Genomic DNA, 26,736 nt, shown 5'->3' with positions numbered 1-26,736 from the left:
GGTTATAGAAAAATAATGTGAAAAACTTCAGTGCCCAACCCTCGAACCCATCCCTCCAGAAGTGGCAGACCAACTCACCCAGGCGGATGGGAGGGAGAAAACCTTGGCAGGATATGCACAGTACTGTCCTAATCCCCTCCTTACCCCAGGACCCACACACCCCACCCCGGTTCAACCCACCCCACACACACTCAAAGAGGAGCCAGGGGTCTCATTGTAACACTCATTTTTATATAAATATCCGCAAGTCATGTTACAGAATAAGCCCCACCGGGGAAAAAAGTCAACGTTAGGGTTTTGTTAGATTGACCCCTGCCTTCTAGGTTGGGCCCCAGCCTGGAGGCGCCTGCTGCTTTGGGAAGGCTGGGGTTGCTGCCGTGAGGCTGCCGAAGAAGCTGCCTGTGTCGCCCACCCCTGGGCCGACCCCCTTCTTTGGTGTGTGGTACATGGTGACCTTCTCTGGCCACCCTTAGCCTGGGGCAGGGTTTTGGAGAACAGGGTTCAGGGAAGCAGGGCCCAGGAGTCCTGGGGGCACTTGGAAATGGGGTAAGGGGGACTGAGCCATTAAGAAGTGGTGGAGTCAGATTTAGAGGCTGAGCCTTTGAGCGTGGGGGCAGAGTGAATGGGAACATGTTGGGGGAATCAGGGCTGTCAGCCAAGCAGGAAGCTTCTGCCCTTCCCTCCAGCCCAGGTCCCCAGGTCCCGCCCCCTGTTGGTCATCTCCTGCTGGCCCCACCTTCCCAGGGAGAAGCCTGACTGTCCCTTCCCGGCTCTTCCCCCTGCAATCTCCCTTCCCCACAGAGAGGCCAGAGGCTAGGAACACAGCACCAGTCTGAGGATTTAATTAACCAGGAAGGGGACTGTTGGGAGGGGCACCCCTGTAAAAATGTACAAAAGGTCTTGGGGCTATGTGAAAGGGGTGATAAATATGTACATGGAACCCCCCTTCCTTAAGCCCCTCCTCCTCCAGCCCTCGGAGGGCATGAGGACTTGGGTGGTAGGTGAAGGGGAGGGGGCACTTTGGCCTCTGGCTTAGTGAGCCCTCGGGGAGACAGGCCCAGGGCCTAGAGGCCCTTAGAGGGGCAAAGGTGCACCTCAGGAGGCCCCATGGCCCCCGAGATGAGCCACACTCCCATGCACACACCCCTCTCCCTCTCTAGAGGCTGACCTCTGCTCTCCCAGTGACCCTACACTCCATGTGATGCTTGGTCTCGTGGGGGTTGAGGCTTCTGTTCCCAGGTTCCATGACCTCAGAGGTGGCTGGTGAGGTTATGACCTTTGCCCTCCAGCCCTGGCTTAAAACCTCAGCCCTAGGACCTGGTTAAAGGAACGGGAGATGGAGCTTCGCCCCGACCCCTCCCCTCCCCTCACCTGTCAGCCCGAGCTGGGCCGGGGCCCCTAGGTGGGGAACTGGGCCGGGGGGCGGGCACAAGCGGAGGTGGTGCCCCCAAAAGGGCTCCTGGTGGGGTCTTGCTGAGAAGGTGAGGGGTGCCTGGGGCCGCAGCAGGTGGCGGTGGAGGAGCCAAGCGGCTGTAGAGCAAGGGGTGAGCAGGTTCCAGACCGTAGAGGCGGGCAGCGGCCACGGCCCCAGGTCCAGTTAGCTCCTCACCCGCCTCATAGAAGCGGGGTGGCCTTGCCAGGCGTGGGGGTGCTGCCAACCAGGTTGGCTCCAGGAAGCCAGCACAGCGATCTGGTGGGCTAGGGCCCAGAAATGGGGGCGGCCGGGGCCTCTCAAACAGCAGGTGAAGGCCCTGGGGCCCAGTGGCTGCTGCGGCGGCGGCGGCGGCGGCGGCAGCGGCGGCGGCGGCGGCGGCAGCAGCAGCCTCCTCCTTCCGCTCTTCCTTTACCCGCACGGATTCCTTGGTTGGCCGAGGCCCCTCCTCGCCAGCCCGCGCCTTGGGAGTAGCAGGAGAAACTCGGAGCTGGGGCCGTGAGAAGGGGAGGTCCCTGGAGGGCAGGCGTGGGGAGAGAATGAAGTTCTCCAGGGGCAGCAGAGGCTGAGAGTGGGGCAGGGGCAGGGTGGGCGGGAGGCACACCTGTCCTTCTCCTCCTTGGTAATGGAGGGCTCCCTCCGCTCCACAGGCCGCTCCTTGTCTGAGCCTGGAGTCCGGGCGGCCTCAGGGGGCCGGACCCAGGCAGGAAAGGCCAGAGGACTGCGGTGCAGGCGGCCCCATGGGTCCGGCGGGGAGGCGAAAGCTGGTGGGGCCCCTGGGCTTTCTTTCTGGGCAAAGACGGCGCCGGAGTCTGGGCAGAGGGTGAAGCAGAGAGTGACAGGGGCCAGCAGTGGGAGGCCCCATTCAGGCCTCCTCCCAGACCCCGGTCTGAGCTGTCACCCCGCGGCCGCAGTCCCCCAACCCCACCGCACCCACACTCACTGAATGTGGGGCTGCCCAGGCCTCCAAAGGCCCCGTTGGAGAGGGCAGCCAAGGAGGCGAAGCTTGTGGGACGCCCAAAGGGATCTGTGGGAGGAAAGGGGGGTGGTCAGAGCACTGGGCAGCCAGTGCTGAGCAGGCACCAGACCTGGCTGGGCAGAGACAGGACCGGTGCCTGGAGTCCTCAGCTGCCTGCTTTCAGCAGCCGTGTGCTGAGCACTTCCTCGGGCCAGGAAAGTATTGAGCTTTGACAAGCACCCTGTCGGTTAACTTCACAAAAAGCCCAAGAGGTGGTTAGGATCATGCCCACTTGAAGATGATGAAACAGGCTCAGAGAGGTGAAATGACTTGCCTGGGGTCATCTAGCTAGGGAGCGGTACCAACCCAGGGCTTCCTTGACATGAAGTCATGCTCTTCTCCCCGACTCCCCAACACCAGCCGCCTGGACCCATCGCAGCAGATCTCCGCTCTGCAGCAGGCCACTCGCCTGAAGACCTTTTTGGCTTCCCCCCAACCTGACATGCAGGGCCCTTCCCAACCTGACCCTAACTTCATGCATGCGTCACACAGCCAGACAGAACAACTAACCTATCCCGCCACTAGAATGTCACCATGTCCCCAGCCAGGAACAGCCTTCTTTAAGCCACCAGGCTCAACTCCTCCTTGTCTACCCAAACCCAGGTGAAACCTCCCCAAGAAGCCCGCCAAGATCCTAGGAGTCAGTGGCCATGTTCTCCCCTGGGCCGGCACGGCCTCCCCACCTTCCCCTCCCAGGTGGTGTACTGCCCCTGCCACTGGCTACTGGGAGACAGGGCTCCAGCTGGCAGAGATTGAAGTCGCCCTGCTCTTCCCTACTCATTTTACAGATGAGGAAATCAAGGCTCAGAGGGGGTAGAGTAACCTGCCCAAGGTCACTAAGCTAGTGGAACCAGGTCTATCCCACATTCCACCTGCCTGCTGGGTCTGATTTCCATCTCCTGGAAGTCAGGGACAAAGCCTAGGTTGCCCAACACGCCCTTGGCTCTTACCAATGTGGGTGCTGGGGCTCAGGAAGGGTCCGTGGGCCCCGGGAGCTGCCGTGAAAGGGTTGGCTGCAGCGTGGACGGCACCTGGGGCAGAGAGGTGGGAGATTCTGATGAGGTTGAGTGGGCACAAGCTGGGCCTTGGGCTACAGACAGGGAACCTCAGGCCCAAGGGGGCTGGCCAGACTCACCAGTCGCAGTGAAGAGGGAGGCCGGGTGGGAGAGCTCCTGCCCAGGGGGCAGGGCCCCATAGGGCCCCGGAAGGCAGGGCAGGAGGTCGTTCCGAAAGTCAAGCTTGTGGGAGTCACCCTGTGTGCGACACAGGGAGAGGGGCAGTACATGAGGAGCCGGTCTGGTCCCCCTCTTGCTCTCCCACGCGTGGTTCCCCTCCAAAGGCTGGCTGGCACCCAGATGGGGCTTGGATGCCTATCTTCTGCCTCTCTTGGAGCCTTCTCTGAGCAGCCTGCTAATGAGCCAGAGAACTAAGGTGCCAGCCATGGAACTGTTCAGCAGTGATGGGGGACAGAAGAAGATGTTTCTGGCCAAGATTCTACTGAGCTCTGTTGAGGGCCAATGCCCAGAGCTTAGTCCTCCCCTGACTCTGAGACCCACTCTCCCCAGCCCTCCGGCCCCAGTACCTTCATTTTCTCCTGGTGTCTCAGGATCATGTAAGCCACACGCACGTGCATGGCACACCACTTCCCTGGTTTCTGCCGCCCCAGAAGGATGACCAAAGGGAAAGGGAAGGAAAGAACGTTCACTCATCATCCACTCCAGGCCTAGCTCTGGGCCCAGCCTCGCCACAAAACATCCCTACTCATCGTTCCTACAACCAAGGGATGACTAGGTTCATTTTACAGCCTAGGAAACTGAGGCTCAGAGAGATCAACTGCCTTGCCCAAGGTCCCATGGCCAGTTCCATCTGAGCCTAGGTCTGCGACTTGAAAGCCCTCACTCTCTGCTGTTCCACATCCGGCTGCCTCCATGTTCTGGGCTTCTCACTTATTCCCAAGCAAGACCCCCCTTAACCAAACACCCTAACACCGGCCCCCAGCCTCATGCAGCCTGAGGTCCTCACACAACTCACCCTCAAAGGTTGCCGGAAATGGTCGGGGATCTGGGGATGGCAAAGGAGAGATGGGAGGTGACTCAGACCCGAGTCCTGGGCCAGGTGCCTCACATCTCCACAGCATTCACTCACTCCCCACATGCCTGAAACACTGGGACTCCCTCAAACCCTTCCTGCTCAGGCCCAAACTCCTTTCCCCATCTCTCCCACTCTAGGCATCTCTCCTCCAGCACAAGGTTTCTGAACCAAGCCCCAGGGAGGTGCCCTGCTGGGAGGCCGCGGGTGGTGAGGGGCAGTCAGGACAGGTTTCTCAGAGAAGCTATCCTATTACCAACTTTAGAGTATAGCGGTCTGTTTAAGATTTCTTTAAGAAAAATGCCTTTGAAGGAAGTTGGAAAACCTCTGGCCTAGTCTTTCCTGTAGGAAACTGGTCCTGTGCGTTTCACAATGCTCCTGCAGCCCTGGGGTCTACGCTGCTGCAAGTGCTAAGGGGAGGGAGGGAGGCTCTGGCTCTCCTCACTTCACCAAGGGGCAGCTTATCTTTTGTTTCCGAACAGGGCTTCCTAGTATGATGTCATTTGGAAAAAAAGTGTTTTGTGACTTTATTAAAAAGTTTGAAAACCACTACAAAAACCACTGTCCTAATCATCTTATTCCTGGAATAAGCTCATAAAACTCTCATTCCTCATGCCTGGGAAAGCCAGTTATTTACAGAAATTCCCTTTATTAGACACCCAGGAACACCCCTGATTGTGAATTCAAGGGAGGAATCAGTAGTTCACTCTCAAGTCAGTTCTGTTCTCCCCGCAACACACCTTCCAGTTCCCCCAGGACCTGCCCTGGCCCCCTCACCTGTGTCCCCTTCTGGGAGAGCCCGCTCGGCACCGGCCCCAGTCGTGGTGGCAGCTCAGGGTTCGTGCTCTGGGAAAGGGGAGTTGAGGGATCAGAGAGGAGAGCTGGCACCGAGCACAAAGGGGTCCAGAACCAAGCTGGGACACGGGGCAGGGAGGGATCATGGCTTTGGAGAAACCTGGGTGCAGCAGGGCAGGGCAGGAGGATGGGCACGGCTTTGGGGAATGCGAGGAGGGTGCTCGGACACGGCGTGTCTGGGTATGTCAAGATGGGAGGCAGTGGTGGTGTCTGGATTGGGAGCTCACCTTGGGCTGGAAGGCCCCCTGCAGGGAGCCAAAGGAGACGGCCGGCGGGAGGCCCGGAGGCAGCCCGGGCACTGCGGGAGGGAAGGCCGTGTACGGCTGTGGAGAGAAGGGGACTAGTCCAGGTGGGGGTGGAGGCGCAGCCCAAGTCCAGCCTGCCCGTCAGTCCACGGGTCTCCACCGTAAAGCCCCCCAGGGAGCTCTCCCAGGCTCAAGGCTCTTGCTTTTGTACTGAAGACTGGACCCCAGCAGTCAGGGTCACACGCATGGATGCATCCACGCCCACACCACACACCCCACACACACACACGCACACTCACATTATGTCGGAAAAGGCCTTCCATCTTTCCTGGGTATTTCTCAAACTAGGGGAGAGAAGGGAAGAGTAAGCTGCCAGCCAGGGACCCGGGCCTTCCCCCGGAAGCCATGCCCTCCCCTGAGGCCTCCGAGCCTCATCACCGGCCCAATGAGGAGCTCACCATGTGGGGGCCGTGGGGTGGCAGCAGGCCCGGGGGATAAGGGGTGAAGTGCTGGTGGGTGTGCTGGTGGGTGTGCTGGTGCTGGTGGTTGTGCTGGTGGAACTGGAAGGCCAGGGGCCGGGCCGAGCCCCCTGCCCCCACCACCTCAGGGCCACCCTGGGCATTCAGGTAGCGAGAGTTCAGGTCCTGGCCGATCAGGTCCTGCTCTGTGGGAGGGGACGGGAGAAGGCTTTAATGCTGTCGCCACATCAGCCTCCTTGGGCCCAGGTGACTGCCTTCCCTCTGGCCTCAAGCCACTCCCTCCTCAAGCCCTGCTGTCTGCTGAGGCCGAGGTGCCCCAAAGCCAACTAGGCCCGAGCCCGGGGCCATGGCCCCCCACCCCCCGGCCAGGACCCCAAACTCACCAGAAAGGGCGTTAGCGGCTGAGGCCCCAGGGTGCCCTGGCACCTGCAGCAGGGGTGGGGGTGGGGGCAGGGTGGGGCCAGGGGAGAACAAGGAGGGGTGGTGGGGTGGTGGGGGGGGGCCGCAGCCCGGGAGGGGGAAAGCTGTGGGTAGACAGAGGCAGGGGCAGTGAGGGCGTTGGGGGCCGGTGGGTGAGCTGCGCGGACGAGGAGGAGGCAGATGAGGAGGAGGAGGACGAAGAGGATGATGAGGGGGGAGGCTGAGCCACGGGAGGGGCCGGGGCCTTGGGGGGCGGCCGTGAAGAGCTGGGGAGAGAAGTGGGGAGATGAGTGAGGGGTTGGGAGGTGCCAGCTCTGACGGGCGGGGGTCAGAAGCCTGGGTGATACTGTGACCCTGGTTCTCCAACACGGGAGGTGGCAGAACCTGGCCCCAGGACCCCCCCTCCCCCAGGGAATCCATTCTCAGACTGAGGTGCCTCCCACACCCAGCAACCCCCACTTCTCCCTGTCTAGATCTCTGCATCCACACAGCTGCCTCTGCCATCTCTGCCCAGATGACTTTCCCTTTCTGACTCAACCACGGCACAGAACAGATCATTCATGTTGACGCTTAATTAGAACAAGCCACCTGGGGTCCCCCACCCTACAACAGTGGAAGCAGCACCACACTGGCCTGGCCTGGGAGTCAGGAGACCTGAATTCTAGGCCCATCTTGCCATGAATGCCTGGGGTGACCTTGAGCAAGTCACTGCTCCTCTCTGAGCCTTAGTTTTCTCAATAACAACAACGATGACAATGACGGTGACAAAAATAATAGAGCATCGATAATAAGTGTCAATAGTTCTTACCCTGTGGCGAGCACCTGCTTTAAAAGCTAATCCAAGTCTCCAACACTCCACGCCACCTTCCCCACTGCTGCCCAGCAGAGTAACCATCTCAACTGCATCACTGGCTTCTTTTAAGAACTCAACTCAACTTCTTTTTTTTTTTTTTTTTACTTAGCCTCCCCCTAAACACGTATGAAATCAAGGGGCTGAGGCATGATACTTAGCTTTCTAAAACTCACAAAAGCTAACTCATGACTATTTTTTAAAGTTTACTCACATAAAACCTGAAATCATCCCATATGTCACTGACACTGAATGTACACACTTTGGGAAACACTGCATTCACTCGTAGTTAATCCTCACAACAGCTTTAAGATGAAAATAGTATGATTATTCCATTTGACAGAAAGAGGAAATCGAGGCTCAGAGGGGTTAAGTGACTTGTCAAAAATCACACAGCTAGGAAGCGTCAGAGCAAGAATTTGAATCTGGGTTTGACACCAAAGCCAGCGCTCTTAACCATCATGTCAGCATTTCCCAAAGCATGTTCCAAAGAACACTATTCCGAGCAGACTTGCCTGCCTGAAAAAGCCTTCTCACCAGCAAATACAACTGGGAAACAGCACAGCCTGGATTCCCCTGCAGGGGAATGTGTAACGGACTCAAGTAAGTCCTGCGTTCATCTCTTTCTATTTGTTTTTCTCAAAGTTTTCAGCCTCAGAATCCTTTTTCAAGTCATACCCCACAGGTACCATCCTGTGTCCTTGCCACAGAAAGCAAGGGTTGGCACCAAATTGACCAGGCCCTTCCAGATGGCATCAATCCCCCAGGCCACTCACCTGCCAGTGCTGAGGTCCAGGCTGCTGCCATAGGGAGAAGTGCGGAGGCCGAAGGGCGAGACCCGAAGCTGCAGCTGGGGCTGGGGTGGGGGTGGCAGACTGGGGGTGGCCGGCAGGGGTGCAGGGGGTGAGACAGGAGGCCGAGGGACCGGTGGAGGCGGTGGTTCCTTTGGGGGGAAAGGCACTAGCAGCGGGTCGGGCCCCGGGGGCTGTTCTTGGCTCCGCTCCAGGCCCGACACTTTAGGGACCACGGAGAGTTTTGCTTCACAGTTCCCATTGAAGGCGCCGTGGGGGCCCGAGGCTGTGGGGCAGGATGGCAGACATGCTCAGTTGAGGCTCATGCTCACCCCACTTCCCTCCCGTGCCTCCAGGCGCCAGACCTTGGGACCAACCTTTGCTGGTTGAGACAGTAAAGGATGGGTCGAGGTCATCATCGGAGACCTGGGGAAGAAGGGCAAGGGATAGGGTTAGGTTGTGGGCAGGCCAGGCCTCCATCCAGGAAGGCCAAATAGCCTCTGGAGGCTGCTAGGAACTGGCGGTAGTAGCAAGTCTGTTCCTTCAGTTTAGCTGAGATCCATCAAAGACTGGGCTCTAGCAGGGCTGAGCTTGGAGAAAGAGCAGAGTGGAGCAGCTGAGCCCAAGAATCCGATAGGCCAGGAGGACTAAATGGAGACAGCGTTGAAGCAGCAGAGAAGCAGGCAAACCAAACCAAAACGTCAGAGGTCACTAGCTGCTGGCCCACAGGCCTCCCTGGCTTACAGATACATTTGGTCCACTTAAAACTTTTAGTAAAAGTTTTAAACCAACTGTAGATATTTAAGAATCCAGAGATTCCTCATTAAAACTCAGGCTTGCAGATTCTCTCAAGAATGGGCCCCCTGTTCTTGTAGCAACAGTCAACCTAAACTAGACAGAGATGGATGAAGCAAATGGACAAGAACCCACTGGTTCACCACAGTCCTATCCAATCAATTTTTGAAACGAAAACAAGACACACATCAGGGAATGCAAATTGAGTTACTTACATGGGCCCAATGGGTACAGCATTAATTTCTAGGACATATTATCTCACAACAAACAAATCACCCCTAAGGATAAACTCAAATACACCTTCATAAGCTGAGTCCCTACACTGACTACAATGGTTTCTGCTCAGACTTGAATCGAGATCTTCATTCTAAGAAGAGGCTGATGACCAGCAGAAGGCCCATCTCAGTGCCACAGCCACTCTGGGTTTCCGTGGAGAACCAGAAGTAGCTCGAGGGCTTTGGAAAGAATAGTATGCTAAAGCATGGACCCTCCATTCCTTGGTCAGCTAGCCCTAGTCACCAAAAGAAAAAATGACGCCATTTACCCTCCCAATCCACCCCCCTTCCTCCCAAAAACCTAATCCTGACTCAACCTAAGCCATGTTTCCCACTCAAGGGAAGGCTGTCTGCTGCACGTAGAAGGCCTTTATGCTGCAGTCTCTTTTACAAGCAGTGACACTGCCCACCCAAGCTCTAGCCCCACTCACCCTCTCGTCCAGATCACTTTCCGCGTCACACTGGGGAGAAGGAAAGACAGAGGTGTCACGAGAGGGAAGAGGCCCAGGGTGGAGTGGGGAGGGGCCAGGACAGGTGGATAGCACTTACTATGTATCCAGCTTCCAGAGAGTGACGGGAGGACGCCTGAGGAAGACCAGAGTCCAGAGGTGAGGGAGGCGGCTGCTGAGGCGGCTGGGAAAGTCGCAGCTCCCAGCAGGGCGCTCACGGGCCTCCAGGATCTACTCTCAGCCTCTCCTTCCAGCTGCTTCTCCCGCCACTGCCCACCCGGGTCCCAGAACTTTCGCCATTTCCTAAATAACGCCGGGTCCTCACGTCTTCGTGCTCTTGCCCAAAACAACTTTTCCCCGTCTCTTTTCTTAGCAAACTTCTGACTATACTTCAGGACCTGACTAAGACATCCTAGGGGGCTTTCCCCAACCACAACTCTCCTCCCATCCCCCAGGCAGCACAAGCGGCTTCCTCATGTGGGTTTCTGTAGCATCTCTCCCCATCTTTGCTTTCTGTAGCTTCTCAAGTTTAGGTCTAGGTGTTTGCTTCCTATTTCTTTCCTGCTGGACTGCCACTACCTCGAGGAAGGGCAGGGACCTTATGACCCAGCTAAGTTCCTTTGATGCCTCTCTGAATTATCAAAACGTTTGAAGTAGACACAGAACCACGCAAAAGTAGGCGCACCTAACTGTAGAAAGGCCTTCGTCAGACCCAGATGAGAGTGAGGGCTCAAATTTTCCCTGCTTGCCTCTTTGCCCTTAGAGACTGGGGTCACTGTTTACAAGGGACAGTGGCGTTGCCGACGAAAAACGGGGCTGTGGGAAATACATTCTGCCTAAAGAGTTTTAAAGGACAAGCTCACCTCTTTTCTTCTCCGCTTATTGGGCCATTTTCTGGCCCGATCCCCAGGGGGCCGGCCAGGCTCCCGATCAGAGCTGTCCCCTGGCTCCCCGGTGGCCCCACTGGAGCCCCCCCTCTTCCGCTTCCCAGAATGCTTCAGCCGATGTTCCAGTCGCTCTGGGGGCTGAAGAGATGCATCCTTCTGTGGAGAAGGATGTGGGGCTGAGGTGGATGGAAAAGGGCAAGCTCCCGACCCCTCTAGGGGTGACCAAGCTGCCTAAGTACCCCTCAGGCCGGGAAACCGGGTCCCCAGAGACAAGCTCTACCTCCTCCCACCCCAGGGCGGGGCAGAGGCCTGGCCAGAGGAGCCGGTTGCTCTGGTTTGGGGTGCCAGCATTCCCCCCTCAACTCCACCCACTCGGGGCACTGCACCCTCCTTGCTGCCCCTCGGAAACCCCCAAAGCCCCCCAGCCCCATTAGGCCCCACCTGCAAGGCCTCGAGGGTGGCGAAGCTGGCGATGGCGAAGCCATCGATCAAGTCCTCCTCCTCCTCTTCCTCCTCCTCAGGCTCCTCCTCGGCTTCCCCGTCGTCTGCGCCCCCCTCCTCCTCCTCCTCCTCCTCCTCCCCGCGGCTGCCCGAGCCGGCAGGCCGCTTCCGAGCTCGGGGTCGCGGGGGTCGAGGTCTCGGACGGGGCCGCCGGCGTCTCGGTCCCCCGGGCCGCTCTCCAGACGAAGCTGACGACCAAGGCCTGGCAGGCGGCGGAGGCGACGACGAGGACGAGGAGCCGCGCGGGGCGGCCAACAGGGCCCGGGGCGCGTCGCCGCCTGGACCTCGGCGGCGCCGCTGCTCCCGGTCTCGGTCTCGGCGCGAGCAGCGCCGCCGCCGCCGCTCCCCCTCCGCTGCCCAGCCCGGGCCCGGGGCCGCGGCCGCTGCCGTCTCCATGGCGACCGCCCTCAGCGCCGCATCCGGAGGCGGCGGGGCCCGAAGCGGCCTGTCCGCAGGCCCGGGGTCGCAGGCGCGGCGCTGGCGGCTACACAGGGACGAGAGGGCCACGGCTTCCCCTTTAAAGCCGGATCTGCTGGCCCCAAGCTTGCCCCAAGGCCACGGCCCGGGAAGCCGGCGCCGCCCCCGGGGCGACAAGCCCGAGGGCCCCCCCTGCGGGCTCGGCGGGGCCGCGACGGCGAAAACGGGGCGGCCGTCCCTTTAAGGCGAGGCCTCAAGTTGTCCAGCCCCTGGGCCCTTTAAGACGACCCGACAGTGTCCGGCGGTCTAGTGCGGTGGCCGCCCCCTGCCAGGGGTCGAGGCAAGTCTCCCCGAGGAAGAGGAAGGGCCACCCCTTTAAAAGGGGCCGAAAGCTCGCCCGAAACGCAGACCTCCCCTTTAAAAGTGTCTCAAGTCCTCCGGCTCAAAGAGACCACCCCTTTAAGGAGGCCAGGGTCCTTCAAACACCAGGCCGTCCCTTTAAGGGCTCAGAGTTAGTTTCTAGTCCTCCACAAGCGGCCACTTCCCCTTTAAGTTGAATTTAAAAGACTTCTTGCGTGTGGGGAAGGACGAGGTAAATAAAAACCCCACTCGCCCCAGTTCTCCCAACGGCACAGTTCTCAATTTGTCAGCGTCTATTCGGCGGCTTCCCCTTTAAGGCTGGCGTTGGAGTGCGCCGAGTTCAGTGGCCACCCCTTTAAGGAGATTTAAAGGGGCCTCCTCCGGGCCCAGCTCCTCCAGCCTCCGCCTCCGGTCGCCATGAAAGGCGCGAGGCGGGGCGAGGCCGCGGGGCCAGCCCTCCAAGGCCCCGGATGTGAGGCAACGGTGACGGGTACAGCTCCTCTGTCCGCCGACATAAAAGTCTCTTCCTCCTTTCCTCCGTCTCTGTCCGACTTGGGCCTTAAGGAATCCGGAACGGCCGATGGGCAGCGGGGGACCTCCAGCGCAAACTCCTGTTGTCTCCTTTGGAGTCTTGGGGCGCTTCTCCGCCGGGACTTCCCTGCCCCTCCTCCCTCTTCCTACTCAGCCTACGCCTCCTTCCTCTCTTGGCCTCCTCCCACTCTCCGCCCCCTTCCCCTCACCCCCCCGCCCCACGGGCGCAGTCGCTGATAGGTTGAGAGGGCTACGACAAGGCGAGGGGCGGAGCCAAACCCGAGGGAGTGGGTGCATGTAACCGCCCTCAAATCTTGGATTGGGTTACGTCAGATTGGCTCCGCCCATCCCCCAGTCTTGTGACTCGACTGGTTAGAAGTAGGTGTTTGGGGAGGTTCCCGCAGGGCCCCGCCTCTTCCTGCTGTTAGTTTATTGGCCAGTCTCCTGATGGCGTCGAGGCGAGGGGCGGAGACGCGGGGCCTGAGGCGTTGGGGGCGGTTGGCCGCTGGGGGGCGCGCGGATGCGAGAGATTCTGTTCCACAGCCAGTTAAGTCATCGCCGCCTTTCCGCCGCTCGGCGCGGCCCGCAGACAGCCTGGCGTCTTGCGCACGCGCGTGGCGGCGCCGCCGCCCGGCTGGCGGCGGGCGGGTTGTTCCGCGGCGCGGGGTGGCTCGAGCGGCCGCGTGCTGTGCCTGCCCCGGCCGCACTGACAGGCAGCCGTGTCCCTTCCAGGCGAGGCTGCTGGCAGCGGTTCCCGATCTCTAGCAATTCGAAAACACCTTGCACTTGCATGAGCGCTTCTCCGCGGTAGTGACTGCGTTTGGTAATAATTCCACGAGGGAGATGCTGTCAGCCCACTTTACTGGGACAGAGGAAAGCGCGCACAAACGGGCTGGTAGTCTCCTAGCCACGTCTGTGTTCAGCCACTGCCCTGTGATGCCTCTCACCTATGAAAGATGCACCCCACTGCTCAATGTGACTGGCTTAAAAAAAAAGACAGAGGAAGCCATTTCTGGCCTCCGGTTGCCCAGGTTACCGTTTTGAAAGTGGACAGCGCGCTGACATGCCTGCCTTGCTTTCTCATCCATAAAATGACTAATTCCCTGTCGCAGGGACATGTGCAGGTCAAGCACCTATGACAGTCGTCGTGAGTGCTTCATTATGGCCCATTACCCTTAGCTCTTTTTGTTTTGTTTTTGTTTTTTGGGGGGGACAGTCTGGCTGTGTCCCCCAAGCTGGAGTGCAGTGGTGCAATCTCAGATCATTGCATCCTCCACCTCTCGGGTTCAAGTGATTCTCCTGGCTCAGCCTCCTGAGTAGCTGGGATTACAGGTATGCACTAAGACGCCCAACTAATTTTTATATTTTTAGTGGAGACGGGGGTTTCACCATGTTGGCCAGGCTGGTCTCGAACTCCTAGCCTCTTGTGATCCACCTGCCTCAGCCTCCCAAAGTGCTGGGATTACAGGCGTGAGTCACCGCACCTGGCCTGCCTTAGCTCTTGAATCCAGCAGCAGGTCCTGACCCGCATGTTAGTAGGAATTCAGGGCCATCTTGATCTTCAAGGCCTTGACCCACTATAGGCCTTTCAGTCTCTATATAAATGAATTGGGTGAACCCAGACCAGGGTCTAGGGTCACAGTATCATCTGACACTGCTTCAGAAGTGTCCTTCCACACAGGAGAATCCTCTAATCAAGAAAATATCTCTAGGCTGGGCATGGTGGCTCATGCCTGTAATCCCAGCACTTAGGGAGGCCAAAGTGAGTGGATCACCTGAGGTCAGAAGTTCGAGACCAGCCTGGCCAACATGGTGAAGCCCTGTTTCTACTAAAAATACAAAAATTAGTGGGTGTGGTGGCGCACGCCTGTAGTCCCAGCTACTTGGGAGGCTGAGGCAGGAGAATTGCTTGAATGCCGGAGACAGAGGTTGCAGTGAGCCAAGATCGTGCCATTGTACTCCAGTACTCCAGCCTGGGTGACAAGAGTGAAACTCCATTCTTATCTATCTATCTATCTATATCTCAAGTGACCACTCCACCCCCTCCCTGTACTCTGTACCCAACGCCTGTCACCATCTCTGGCACCAGTCCCAGTTCCCAGACCTTTGGGGGTCAACGTAGAAACATCAGCCAAATCAATCTTAAACTCAGCTAGAGATACAAAAGAATCAGAAACATATCGAAAACTTTACTAGAAATATAGAGAAAAAAAAACTGCGTGGGAGATTTCCCATCCCTTAAAAATGGATGACAAACAGATAGGGCACCTAGGTCCAGTGGGGCTGCTCCCCATCTACTGTTTCTTCCTCTAGGAGCAAGGCGTCTAGCTCCTCCAGCCGCTGCTGGAGCAGGGGGCCCACATCAGGGCTGGGGGCCACATGGGGAGGAACAGTCCTGCCCCCTGCAGCCCGGACCCCACGGGATGGCCGTCGTGATCGAGGAAGGCTGCTGTCCCGAAATTCCACAGCCCGCCGGAGCTTCCTTGAGCTGGTGAAAATCAGAGTCCCATTGCGCTCCCGGGGTTCCTCGAAGATGGTCTCAAAGGTCCTGGACGAGGCAGGGAGAGGAGCTGGTTATCAGCGTGCCCCATAGCTCCAGACTTCCCTCTGCCACCCTCAAGCCTTCCAAGTGTCTCACCTCCTGGTTGTGGGTGACTGGTAATTCTTGTTGGTGTAAATTTCTTCCAAGCTGAACTCCTTCTTGTTCAACCTGTAAGCAAAGAGCAGAGGCCACTGAGAAACCTTGGGCCAGTGGGACCTGAAGGGACAGGTAAGGCCTGGTCTGTGTTTCAGTTTCTGGGACATGTCAGGGCCAGGAGTGCTACATAAGGCAGACAGGCAATTTTGAGCACAAACCATGCCCACACCCAGTTGAATCCTTCAGACTGGACTGTGCTCCCTGAGGGGAGACAAAGCTATACTTCAGGGGACATGAGCCTGCATCTGTTTGGCCAAGACGGATCAATGCCCAATGATCCCCTCACCTGATTGGTCGAGGCAGTCCCATTGGTGTAAGGTTTAGCTGAGGACGGGCTGGTGTTCTGCGTATTCTGAATCGAGAAACCTTTCCTATGGTCTGCAAAAATGGGGCAGAGGGTGAAAGAGTGACATGGGCTCAGGCCCCCACTAGTCTCTTCTACCCAATCTGAATGCCTACCTTGGTCTCAGGGTCTGAAAGCACCTGGTCCTTTGAGGCTCTTGGCTCCTTCCCTTTGGTTGAACCCAACCTGCCAAGAAGGTCAAGGCTCAGGGACAAACAGGATTCACTGCATTATCCCCCGTCTCCTGCCCGCTGGATACTCAGGGAAGGAGGCTGGGACCAGGCTGCGGCCAGGCTTCGAGGGGGGTTTTTTGAGAGCACTACCTGGGTTCTGCTGGTTCGGAGAAGGAGGAAGTGGATGCCGTGGACGAGCAAGATGTGGCGAGAGAAGGGGAGGCTCCCATTCCTCCGAGAGGGAAGACCTCTTTCCGGAGACAGGGCCGAGGGGGTGGCGGGGCTCGGGCCATTTCCCCACCACCCACAGTGTGCCGCCGCGGCCGTGGCCGGCTTGGTTGGGGTGGAGCAGGTGGCCAGGTGCAGGTACCTGGGCCAGGGGGCCCCAGATCAGGGCAGGAGTAGCTTCGGCCCAGAGAGGGCTTAAGAAGAGGTGCTGGGGTATTGTGGTCCTGAGCCCGCCACTGGCGGATGGGGGGCCGGGGGCTGACAGACGCAGTGCCCTCAGCAGCCCCAGACTGCTCAGCCTCTGAGATGGCGATCTTCAACTCCAGCTTCATTGGGGGGGACGGGGGCGGGGGCTGTGGGGTTTTGTTGGGTGTGAGGAAGATGTCAGCAAAGCTCTCCAGCTTGGAGCGGACGGAACGGAAGAGCGGGGCCAAGCCCCAGGGACTGAGGCGGGGGCGTAAAAGGCTGGACGGTGGTGGGGTGGATGGGAGCTCCAGAGCAGGATCTGGGGCTGAGGAAAGGAGAGGTCACAGGTGGATATTCCTTGGCTGCAGTGTCTCAGCCCCTCCTCAGTAGCCTCAGCCCCTCCCTGCATGCTCAACTTTGTGCACAGAGGAATTAGCCCACCCCTAAGACACTAAGTTCTGCATTTAAGGATTGAGCTTCAAGCCTCTGACATCGTCATCCCATCTTCATATACCATGCCCTGCCCTGGGAGGGTAAGCCCTATCCCCACCTCTGTACCTGACACTTCCAAACTCAACTAGGATGTTCTAGACTCCCAAGTCTCATCTGATCTCTACCCAAGTCCTTACCTGGTGGTGGGCTCTCCGGAGGGTCTGCAGGCAGAGCAGATGGCTGGAATGGGGGTTCTCGGTCCCCGGGTGGAGGTGTTGGCTGGTGAACTATCTTCATGGGCTCAGCTCTGGGGTGAAGGGCAAAGTAAAGGCTAGGGGAACTTCCAGGTATCCCACCTGAGCCAGCAACTCCCCTATCCCTTAGGGCTGCTGCTTCTTTTTTTTTTTTTTTTTTTTTTTGAGACAGAGCCTTGCTCTGTGGCCCAGGCTGGAGTGCAGGGGCACAATCTCAGCTCACTGCAGCCTTGAACTCCATCCCTGGCTCAGGCAATCCTCCCACCTCAGCCTCCCAAGTGGCTAGAACTACAGGCAAGGACCACCACATCCAACTAATTTAAAACAATATTTTGTCTGAGCTTGGTGGCTCACACCTGTAAATCCTAGCACTTTGGTAGACCAAGGCGGGTGGATCACCCAAGGTCAGGAGTTCAAGACCAGCCTGGCCAACATGGTGAAACCTCGTCTCTACTAAAAATACAAAAATTAGCCGGGCATGGTGGTGGATGCCTGTAATCCCAGCTACTGGGGAGGCTGAGGCAGCAGAATCACTTGAACCCAGGAGGCGGAGGTTGCAGTGAGCCGAGATCGCACCATTGCACTCCAGCCTGGGCAACAGAGCAAAAACTCCGTCTCAAAAATAAACAAATAAATAAACAAAACAATGTTTTTGTAGAGATATGGCCTCACTATGTTGCCCAGGCTGGCCTCAAACTCCTGGGCTCAAGCGATTCTCCTGCCTCGGCCTCCCAAAGTGCTGGCATTACAGGCGTGAGTGTGCCTGGCCCCTTAAGACTTTTTAAGATGTCACAGGGAAGGATTGGATCAATCAGTCCCGATGCCCCTAGCTCTGGCTACCTGGATGATGGCTGTTGCCTGGATCCTTTGATAATCCCTACTCCAGCTCTCTCACCTTTGTGCTGGGATGATGAAGTTGGGGGTCTCATCAATGAAGCCCTGGATAAAAATAGGGGAATGTTTGTGGGGAGGCAGGGAAGCCTCCTTAGTGCCCCACATCCTGACTCTTTCAGTTCCCAGATACCTGCTTGGGTTCATGCCAAAGAGGTTTTTATGTAGTCTTTGCTCAGGTAGTGCCTGCCACCTAAAATGCCATTCTCCTCACCCCAAGAAAAATCCACCTAAGACTCAGGCCTCCCACCCTTCTTCTATCCCTGCTGGAACCCAGTAGAACCCTTGATATCCATACCCTCAGTTCCCATACCTCAGCTGGGGGTCTAGGACTGGCAATGTCTTCCAGCATCACCACCAGGGTGGGCTGGGGGGCCTGGTCCACCTTTTGTGAAGGGCCCTCCTCTGGGCCAGGGGTTGTTCTTGATCGCCGCCTCAGGGTGGAAGAGGTCCGGTGGACGCGGCTCAAGGGCTCGCGACACAAACACAGAGGATCGGGAGGCCTAGCGAGGGAACGGGAAGATTAGAAGGGCTCAGCTGGGCCCTTGGTTTACCCCCATCCTGCCATGCTCACCTGGCCTTCGAGGACCACCTGGCCTGCTGGGGTGGCGAGGCAGGAGGCTGCATGTGGACAGGATCCTGACAGCTGTGGTGCTGTGGGATGGAGGTCTCCTTTGAGGGTACCACGGGGCCCTGGAAGAGAAAGAGGTGTCAAGAGCAAGGTGATGGAATGAGGCTGGATGGGACAAGGTCTCCCTGTGCCTAACAGTGCCCTGAGCCACAAACATAACAGAGATTAGGGCTAGAATTCACTCGGATCCCCAGAGAAGAGATGAATTGGACTGAATTAGGGGCCAGATATTAAGAGTCCTAAACTGCAGGTGTGGGACCTGGGTAATCTCACCCACGCTGTTTAGGGAAACAGAAACTGTTTGTGCTAGGGTGGGTCACTGCCTTTTTTGGGCCACAGTTTTTCTTATCTGTGCAGTGGAGTCAAAGACCTCAGCCTGCTTCCTAAGGAGGCTGGGCTGGGAAGAAAGCAGAAGAGTTTCAGCCCCGCGCCGTGGCTCACGCCTGTAATCCCAGTACTTTGGGAGGCAGAGATGGGAAGATCACTTGATGCCAGTTTGAGACCAGCTTGCGCAACATAGCAAGACCCTGTCTCTACAGAAAAAAAAAAAAAAAAAAAGATAGGAAGAAAAAGAAAAAAAAAAAGCAGAAGAGTTTCTCAGAATTACAGGGATGTGGTTCCATCCCAAAAAGGTTGGTGGGGGGAACGGGCACTGCCCAATTCTAGGTTGGAGTAAGTGGGAGCCAAGCAGGGCTTTAGCATGAGGGAGGCTGCCTGAGGGATGGGTACAACAATGATGGATTTGGACTTCAGTTATCCTCAGTAGCGATCTGGCCCGAGTTTGGTAGTGAGGAAAGTCAGGGGAGAATAGAGGGTCTCTCGGTTCAGGGGGCTCACCATGTGAACAGCCATGATATCTTCCAGCACCACGGCCAGGACCCGCCGAGAGGCCTTTTCCAGGGGAGAAGGGGCCCCCGGGGGCTGCAGCCTCGGCCGTTTCGGGCTCCTGGCTCCCCATAATGCTCGAGTCAGAGGCTGGCGGCACAGACGCGCCTGGCCAGGCGGGCTGGAGGGTGAAAGAAGCAGAGGACGGTCGCCCGAACCTGTCGCTGGCTCTGTAGTTTCCCGGCACGGCCGCCAGGATCCCCATTTCCCGGGGTCAAGACAGGCGGGCCGGGTGCGCTCTCACCTGGGGTCCCCGGGCAAGTCCATGGGAGACGCGGCGGCTCCAGGGGGTCCCTGGGGAATCCCAGGCTGCGGCCTGGGGTAAGGGGGGAGCGGGGGAGCGGGGGGTGAGGGTTGGCCCCTTCCCTGGGGCTCCGCCCTTCATGGTCCGCCCGCGGCTCCCCGTAGCCCAGCGGCCGCAGCCCTGGGGCGCGAAAGGGCGCCCCCGGTCGGTCGCCCGGAGCGGGTGTCCTCCCGCTGCCACCGCCTCGATCAGCGGATCACTCGCGCCCTGCCTGGCACCTGCCGCCAGAACCCAGAATGCAGCGGCCCCAGTTCTCCCGCGGCCCGAGCCTCCCGAGGCCTTTGTCCCTGCAGATTGTGCCCCGGGATCCACGGGGATCCCGGTCCTGGGAGGCTATTTCCGCTGGATCCCTCTGTGATCCTCCTCCTCTCACAGCGAGTGGCCGAGGACTCCAAAGCAATACTCCACACATCGACGACCCTCCCTCCCACCAGATCCCCTAGACTGGATCCCTGAGGAAAGAATCCTACAGCGCGGTTCCGCCAATCAGACGCCGGGCGAGGCTTCTCCTTCCCCTGTGAGCTTCGGCGCCGCAAAGCTCCTATCAGACAGGGGCGGCCCGAGCTGGAGCATCTCCGAACTCAGCCTAGATCCCCAGGGATCCACTGTCAAGCAGATACCCCCTTCACTCCAATCCCGGGAGGTCCCGCCCACAAACGCCCCCTCCCTCCTTGCGTCCCCGCCCAGCGGTCTCCCCCGGCCCAAGACCAGATGGTTCAGAAGTTTCCTTCCCCGCCCCACCCCCGCCCTCTCCAGCCACTCCTTGCCCTCCCCAAAGCGCTGCTCACCGCCGCCTCCCGTGGATCCCGGGTCTTCCGCAGCTCCCACCTCCGGCTCCTTTAAAAACCAAGCTTACCCAAGGCTGCCCAACCGCCGATGGCCTTCTTATCGGGGCCTCTGGACACCGCCCAATCGCCGGTCCCCGTCTTCCGGGGTGGTGAAAAACTAAGTGAAGCCACCTGGCGGCCATCATCCCTAGGGGCAGGAAGCCAAACTGAGTGGCGCCGCCATGATGGTTGAGGGCAGATGTCTTAGTCCTCGTTGAACCATGGTGGACTGGGTGGCGTCATCTTTTGAGGGCCACATACAATGCCAGGTTTCTTGATATGTTGAGGCAACCGATTGAAGCTAGAGTGCCGCCACGTTTTTTAAGGGCATCTTCCGGTTCTTTGGTTCTTAGACCAATAAACGTCGACTGAGTGCTAACGATATGTGAAATTCCCAATTTCCTAGAGTGGCCTCGTTTGAGGAAGGTTCCGGCACCTTCCTGCGTTCCTAAATTGGTTCACACAACCCAGGGTCCGAGTTTAGGAGTGGGTGGCGGAGGCCCTGACTCCGAATATCCGGGATCGAAGACGGGCTGGTGCGGCCTGTGGCTCCGTTGCTGGCGCCTTGTCCTGGAGATACGGGGCCGAGCTGAAGTGGGGAGGAGACTGGGGGCGCTGAGCTTGACTTCCCCTGAGTGTTGTCTACGGTACTTCTTCCCGGAGGAGTGGGGGTGCCCGCGGTCCGCGCAGAGGGCTACAGGACAGGGGCGTCTTTGCAGGAGGCCAAGAATATAGCTTGGCTTGCTCGTGGGGCCCGGCTCTCAGGAACCACTCTCTCAAAAGGGGCCTTCATGATGGGGGAGGTGTAAATAGTTCTGAGGAGTAAGGGAACAGGGTGAGACGCTGTTGCTTGGAGGAGCTGCGTCATGGACCCTTTACCGGGAGCTGGGCTATTGGTTGGGAGGAAGTGGGCATGTAGTGGCTTCTTGTAGCACTATGAAGGTGACCTGACCGCTTAACCAAAGCCCGTGTCTGTGCTAGTTCTCCTTCCCTAGATTCCCTGATCCAAACCAGTCCTTTTCTTTTTTAATTTTTTTTTTTTTTTTAATTTGAGGCAGGGTCTCGCTTTTTTGCCCAGGCTGGTGTTGAACACCTGGGCTTAAGTAGTCCTCCCGCCTCAGCGTCCCAAAGTGCTGGGATTACAGGCGTGAGTGCTCAGCCCCAGTCCTTATCTTGTTTTCTTAACAGAACGAGAGACCCTGAAGCCTAGAATCCTGGGTCCGAGATAAGGTGCAGAGGTGCTTCCTGGTCTAGGTGTCATAATTCTTTCTCAGAGGATTGAGTGAAGAAAGTGATAAAACAGGGCCGGGTGTGTGGTGGCTCACACCTGTTATCCCAGCACTTTGGGAGGCAGAGGATAGCGGATCACTTCAGGCCAGGAGTTCAAGACCAGCCTGGGCCACATGGCAAAACCCCATCTCTACAAAAACAAAAAATAAGCCGAGCATGGTGGCGTAAGCCTGTAGTCCCAGCTACTCAGGAGGCTGAGGTGGGAGGCTCTCTTAAGCCTGGGAAGTCGCAGCTGCAGTGAGCTATGATCGCGCCAGTGCACTCTAGGCTGGGTGACAGAGACCTTGTCTTAAAACAGACAAACAAGGGATGATATGGAAAGAGCATAATCGGGAAATGGAAATGAAATGGAAAGAGCTTATGTGGGAAATGGAGGCTCCCCAGCTCTGTCCCTAAGGACTCAGGCAGGGAGACGTTCTTCCAGGACTACAGCATCTCTGGAACAGGAGATCCACTGGGCCCTTTGGAAACCCATTCAGACTTCTGGTGGGAGCAGGCCATGGGTCTTCCACGTAGAGGTGTTCTCTCTGCCTCTGGATCAGGCCTGGCAGTATGGTGCCTGAAGAGGTACAGTGATGTTTCATTCAGCTGTGAGTGCTTTGAGATTCCTCCAACCTTGCCAAATTAGGAGCTAAGCCCCACAAGTGCTTTTCAGGCCCCAGGGCAGGAAAAACCTTCAAAAGCAGAGCAGGCCTAACCTGAGTTTTTAGGTATTTTTTGTTTTTGAGATTCTCTGTCACCCAGGCTGGAGTACAGTGGCGCCATCTCAGCTTACTGCAACCTCTGCCTCCTGGGTTCAAGTGATTCTCGTGCCTCAGCCTCCCAAGTACCTGAGACTACAGGTGCTAACCACCATGGCTGGCTAGTTTTTTTGTATTTTAAGTAGAGACGGGTTTTCGCCATGTTGGCCAGGCTGGTCTCGAACTCCTGGCCTCAAGTGATCGGCCTGCCTTGGCCTCCCAAAGTGGTGGGATTACAGGCATGAACCACCACGCCGGACCCTAATCTGAGTTTTGATTCTCTAGGTCTCTTGAAGTCAATGACACCAAGGGCAAAAGATGTAGTCCAAAGAAAAGCCCTGGACCTGAGTATTTGGTAGGAAGAGGCCACCAGTGTGACCCTAACTTGGAGTGCTAGAATTCATCAAATGGAAATCTAAGGTAGACTGTGGCAGTCTTGGCCCTTAGCCTAGGCCAGCAAATGTGAGCCCTCATAGTCTTGCAGTCTCACCTCTGCTCTTTTTGTGACTTTCCATTTCAACGACTTCTACTTTGCCCACTCCCTACACAGGTGGTGGACATACTGTGGGGTGTACCCCAGTGTATGCTGCTGATGCAGTAGCAAGAGGGCCCCACACAGACTCCAGTGGGGCTGCTGGTGTGGCCGTTGGTGCACTTTGGTGTGTCATTATTCAGAAACGCAGGGTCCGTTTCGACTGTGGGTGGCCCATCTTTCTTTTTTCCTTTCTTAGACAAGGTCTTGGTCTGTCACCCAGGCTGGAGTACAGTGGCGCGATCATGGCTTACTGCAGCCTTGACCTCCTGAGCTCAAGTGATCCTCCCACCTCAGCCTCCCAAATAGCTGGTATCACAGGTGTGCACTGCCACACTCAGCTAATTTTTTTATTTTTATTTTTTTGAGACGGAGTCTTGCTCCGTCACCCAGGCTGGAGTGCAGTGGTGCAATCTCAACTCACTGCAACCTCTGCCTCCCAGGTTCAAGCGATTCTCCTGCCTCAGCCTCCCGAGTAGCTGGGATTACAGGCATGCACCACCATGCCCAGCTAATTTTTGTATTTTTAGTAGCGACAGGATTTCGCCATGTTGGTCAGCCTGGTCTTGAACCCCTGAACTCAGGGGATCTGCCCGCCTTGGCCTCCCAAAGTGCCAGGATTACAGGCATGAGCCACCGTGCTCCGCCAGTGATTGATATATATATATATATATATATATATATATATATATGTATGTATGTATATTTTTAATTTTTAGTATAGACAAGGTCTTGTTATGTTGCCCAGGCTGGTCTCAAACTCCTGGGCTCAAGCATCCCAAAGTGCTGGGATTACAGGCATGAGCCACCATGCCTGCCATCCTGAGAGTTTGGAGTTTATGTCACTGCATTTATATTCCTGTGTGCAAGATTATCACTGGGTCTGCTGCTTTCCTCGGCTTCAGTCCCTCTCCACCCTGAAGTACTTGGTTCGGCCAACTTTCAGCACATTCCTGCCAGTTTAACTCTCCTGATGAGGAGCTTTCTAGACTTCCCCCAGGGGCTCCTCTACTTTGGCCAGCTACCTCAGGTCGCTACATTTTTTTTTTCTTTTTTTTTTTTGAGAGAGAATCTTGTTCTGTCATCCAGGCTGGAGTGCAGTGGCTCAATCTCAGCTCATTGGAACCTCTGCCTCCCAAATTCAAACGATTCTCATGCATCAGCCTCCCAGGTAGCTGGGACTATACGCACATGCCTCCACACCTGGCTAATTTTTTTTTTTTTTTTTGAGACTGCTTCTGGCTCTGTTGCCCACGCTGGAGTGCAGTGGCGAGATCTCAGCTCACTGCAATCTCCGCCTCCCGGGTTTGCGCCATTCTCCTGCCTCAGCCTCCCTAGTAACTGGGACTACAGGTGCCCGCCACCATGCCCGGCTACTTTTTTGTATTTTTAGTAGAAACGGGGTTTCACCGGGTTAGCCAGGATGGTCTCGGTCTCCTGACCTTGTGATCCGCTGGCCTCGGCCTCCCAAAGTGCTGGAATTACAGGCGTGAGCCATCGCACCCGGAATTTTTTTTGTATTTTTTTTTTAGATGGAGTCTCGCTCTGTCGCCCAGGCTGGAGTGTGGTGGCGCAATCTCAGCTCACTGCAACCTCTGCCTCCTGGGTTCAAGCGATTCTTCTGCCTCAGCCTCCCAAGCAGCTAGGACTACAGGTGCCCGCCACCACACCCAGCTAATTTTTGTATTTTTAGTAGCGATGGGGTTTCACCATATTGGCCAGGATGGTCTCCATCTCTTGACCTTATGATCCGCCCACCTTGGCCTCCCAAAGCGCTGGGATTACAGGCGTGAGCCACCGTGCCCGGCCTATTTTTTTGTATTTTTAGTAGAGACAGGGTTTTAACCATGTTGGCTAGGCTCGTCTCAAACTCCTGGCCTCAACTGATCTGCCGGCCTCAGCCTCCTAAAGTGCTAGGATTACACGTGTGAGCCACTGCTCCGACCTAAATTTTTTTTGTAAGTGTTTATATTTAGAGATGGGGTCTTGCTTTGTTACCCAGGCTGGAGTGCTGTGGTGTGATCATAGCTTACTCACTGCATCCTCAAACTTCTGGCCTCAAGCCATCCTTCCACCTCAGCCTCCCAAAGTGTTGGAATTACAGGCATGAACCACAGTGCCCGGCCAGTTTTTAAATTTTGTTTTGTTTTGGTTTTTTGATCTGAGAAAACTGATCTAGTCCATGGTCTACCTCCTCTTTCCTAGTGTCGAGAGCCACCTGCCACCAGTTCTGTCATTGCCCCCTTTATTTGGTGGAGCAGTGGTAGGCAGGGGTCAGGTTTGGAGGAGCTGAGTGGTAAAATTACAGGGCTGAGGTGGGGAGTTCCAGAAGGGAGAAGGGAGGATTGGAGGGCAAAGATGAGGTGAGCGGCCTATTAAAATCTGAAACAGTGTGTCACTGTACCACTTATCAATTTATTATCTTCAGCTCCAAATTCATTTTTTCCTGCTCTGTGAAAATGGGTCTGGACCCTTTAAATATATCTTTTTTAATTTTTTTTTTTTTTTTCCAGCCAGCATCATGCTAAGTTTTGTCAATAGATGGCTGGAGAGACATTGCAGGAAGAAAGGGTTTTGCTTCCCGGTTCGGCAAACCCTCTTGGGAGGCTCCTGCAGCACAAGTGGGTTCCCAGCTCCCCGCTTCTGCAGGGCAGGGTGGCCAGCAGAACCCCAGAGTCAGCAGCTCTCCCAGGTGCCCTCTGGACAGTTTTGCAGTGGAGTCCCTCTGCAGAGACGCCTGCCTATGAACAGCTTTCCCTGGCACCCAAGAGGGTGGATTTCCAGCAATTTCCACCAGACTGGCACTCCAGCGACTTCTGTACTTCTGTGCCCTCTCCAAAAACTTCTGGATCTCAGGAAGGAAGGAGGCTTTTTCTTTTTCTTTTTCTTTTTCTTTTTTTTTTTTTTTGTGAGACAGGGTCTCATTCTGTCATCCAGACTGGAGTGCAGTGGCCCGATCTCAGCTCACCACATCCTCCGTCTCCCAGGCTCAAGCAATTCTGCCTTAGTCTCCCAAGTAGCTGGGATTATGGGCCACCACACCCGGCTAATTTTTGTATTTTTAGTAGAGACAGGGTTTCACCATTTTGACCAGGCTGGTCTCGAAGTCCTGACCTCAGATGATCCACCCGCTATGGCCTCCCAAAGTGCTGGGATTACAGGCATGAGCCAGGAGGCTTTTTCTTGTATGCCCTGTCTCAGCCTGACAGGAGTCATGGCTGCTCCTTGTATTAGGTTGGTGCAAAAATAATTGTGGTTTTTGTCATTAAAAGTAATGGCAAAACCGCGATTACTTTTGCACCAACCTATATCTCCTCTTCTTGCATTTTTTTTCCTTAGAATTCTGTTTACTACTTATTATCTGTAGTGGGCAGAATTTTGTCTCCCCACCTCCCCCGACCCCACCAAAGATATTTTCTTTTTTTCTTTTTTTTTTTTTTTTTGAGACGGAGTCTCGCTCTGTCGCCCAGGCTGGAGTGCAGTGGCCGGATCTCAGCTCACTGCAAGCTCCGCCTCCCGGGTTTATGCCATTCTCCTGCCTCAGCGTCCCGAGTAGCTGGGACTACAGGTGCCCACCACCTCACTCGGCTAGTTTTTTTTTTGTATTTTTTAGTAGAGACGGGGTTTCACCGTGTTAGCCAGGATGGTCTTGAGCTCCTGACCTCGTGATCCGCCTGTCTTGGCCTCCCAAAGTGCTGGGATTACAGGCTTGAGCCACCATGCCCAGCCCAAAGATATTTTCAAATCTTGAACCTTTCACTTCCACTGAATGTGACCTTAGTTTGTTGTTGTTGTTGTTGCTGTTGTTTGACACAGGATTTTGCTCTGTTACGCAGGCAGCAGTGCAGTGGATGGATCTTGGCTCACTGCAGCCCTGGCCCCCTGGGTTCAAGCAGTCCTCCTGCCTCAGCCTCCTGAGTAGCTGGGAC

General features: G+C 56.5%; 2 protein-coding genes across 4 annotated transcripts; both read right to left on the bottom strand.

The window, feature by feature from the left end:
* Positions 1–209: 209 nt before the first annotated feature.
* Positions 210–12,585, bottom strand: FBRS (fibrosin). Its single transcript, XM_007990137.3, is given in 19 exon segments — positions 210–1,947; positions 2,037–2,244; positions 2,376–2,459; positions 3,401–3,481; positions 3,586–3,703; positions 4,033–4,104; positions 4,482–4,511; positions 5,316–5,384; positions 5,621–5,716; positions 5,938–5,982; positions 6,097–6,302; positions 6,501–6,618; positions 6,620–6,803; positions 8,164–8,464; positions 8,556–8,604; positions 9,680–9,709; positions 9,798–9,833; positions 10,561–10,740; positions 11,026–12,585. Coding segments are annotated over 19 exon segments (2,943 nt in total). The 5' UTR covers positions 11,482–12,585; the 3' UTR covers positions 210–1,367.
* A 1,977-nt stretch (positions 12,586–14,562) lies between these two features.
* On the bottom strand, positions 14,563–20,261 carry PRR14 (proline rich 14). 3 transcript variants are annotated; one of them, XM_007990116.3, is made up of 12 exons: positions 20,207–20,261; positions 19,359–19,430; positions 19,067–19,235; positions 18,173–18,291; positions 17,912–18,101; positions 17,603–17,646; positions 16,651–16,760; positions 15,758–16,346; positions 15,551–15,620; positions 15,378–15,469; positions 15,032–15,103; positions 14,563–14,941 (listed from the first exon to the last, which is right to left on the bottom strand). In XM_007990116.3, the coding sequence occupies exons 2-12, from the start codon at positions 19,379–19,381 to the stop codon at positions 14,662–14,664; spliced, it is 1,758 nt and encodes a 585-aa protein (XP_007988307.2). In that variant the 5' UTR covers positions 19,382–19,430; positions 20,207–20,261; the 3' UTR covers positions 14,563–14,661. The 3 variants fall into 3 exon arrangements, with proteins under 3 accessions (XP_007988307.2, XP_007988316.1, XP_037845563.1); XM_007990125.3 differs by lacking the exon at positions 20,207–20,261 and adding an exon at positions 19,889–20,056; XM_037989635.2 differs by lacking the exons at positions 19,067–19,235; positions 19,359–19,430; positions 20,207–20,261 and adding an exon at positions 18,600–18,703.
* Positions 20,262–26,736: the final 6,475 nt, after the last annotated feature.

Source organism: Chlorocebus sabaeus, chromosome 5 (genome assembly GCF_047675955.1).
Source record: "Chlorocebus sabaeus isolate Y175 chromosome 5, mChlSab1.0.hap1, whole genome shotgun sequence".
In the NCBI taxonomy this organism is placed as follows: domain Eukaryota; kingdom Metazoa; phylum Chordata; class Mammalia; order Primates; family Cercopithecidae; genus Chlorocebus; species Chlorocebus sabaeus.
The sequence above is the reverse complement of the archived record's forward strand: the minus strand, read 5'-3'. Positions and strand labels throughout refer to the sequence as shown.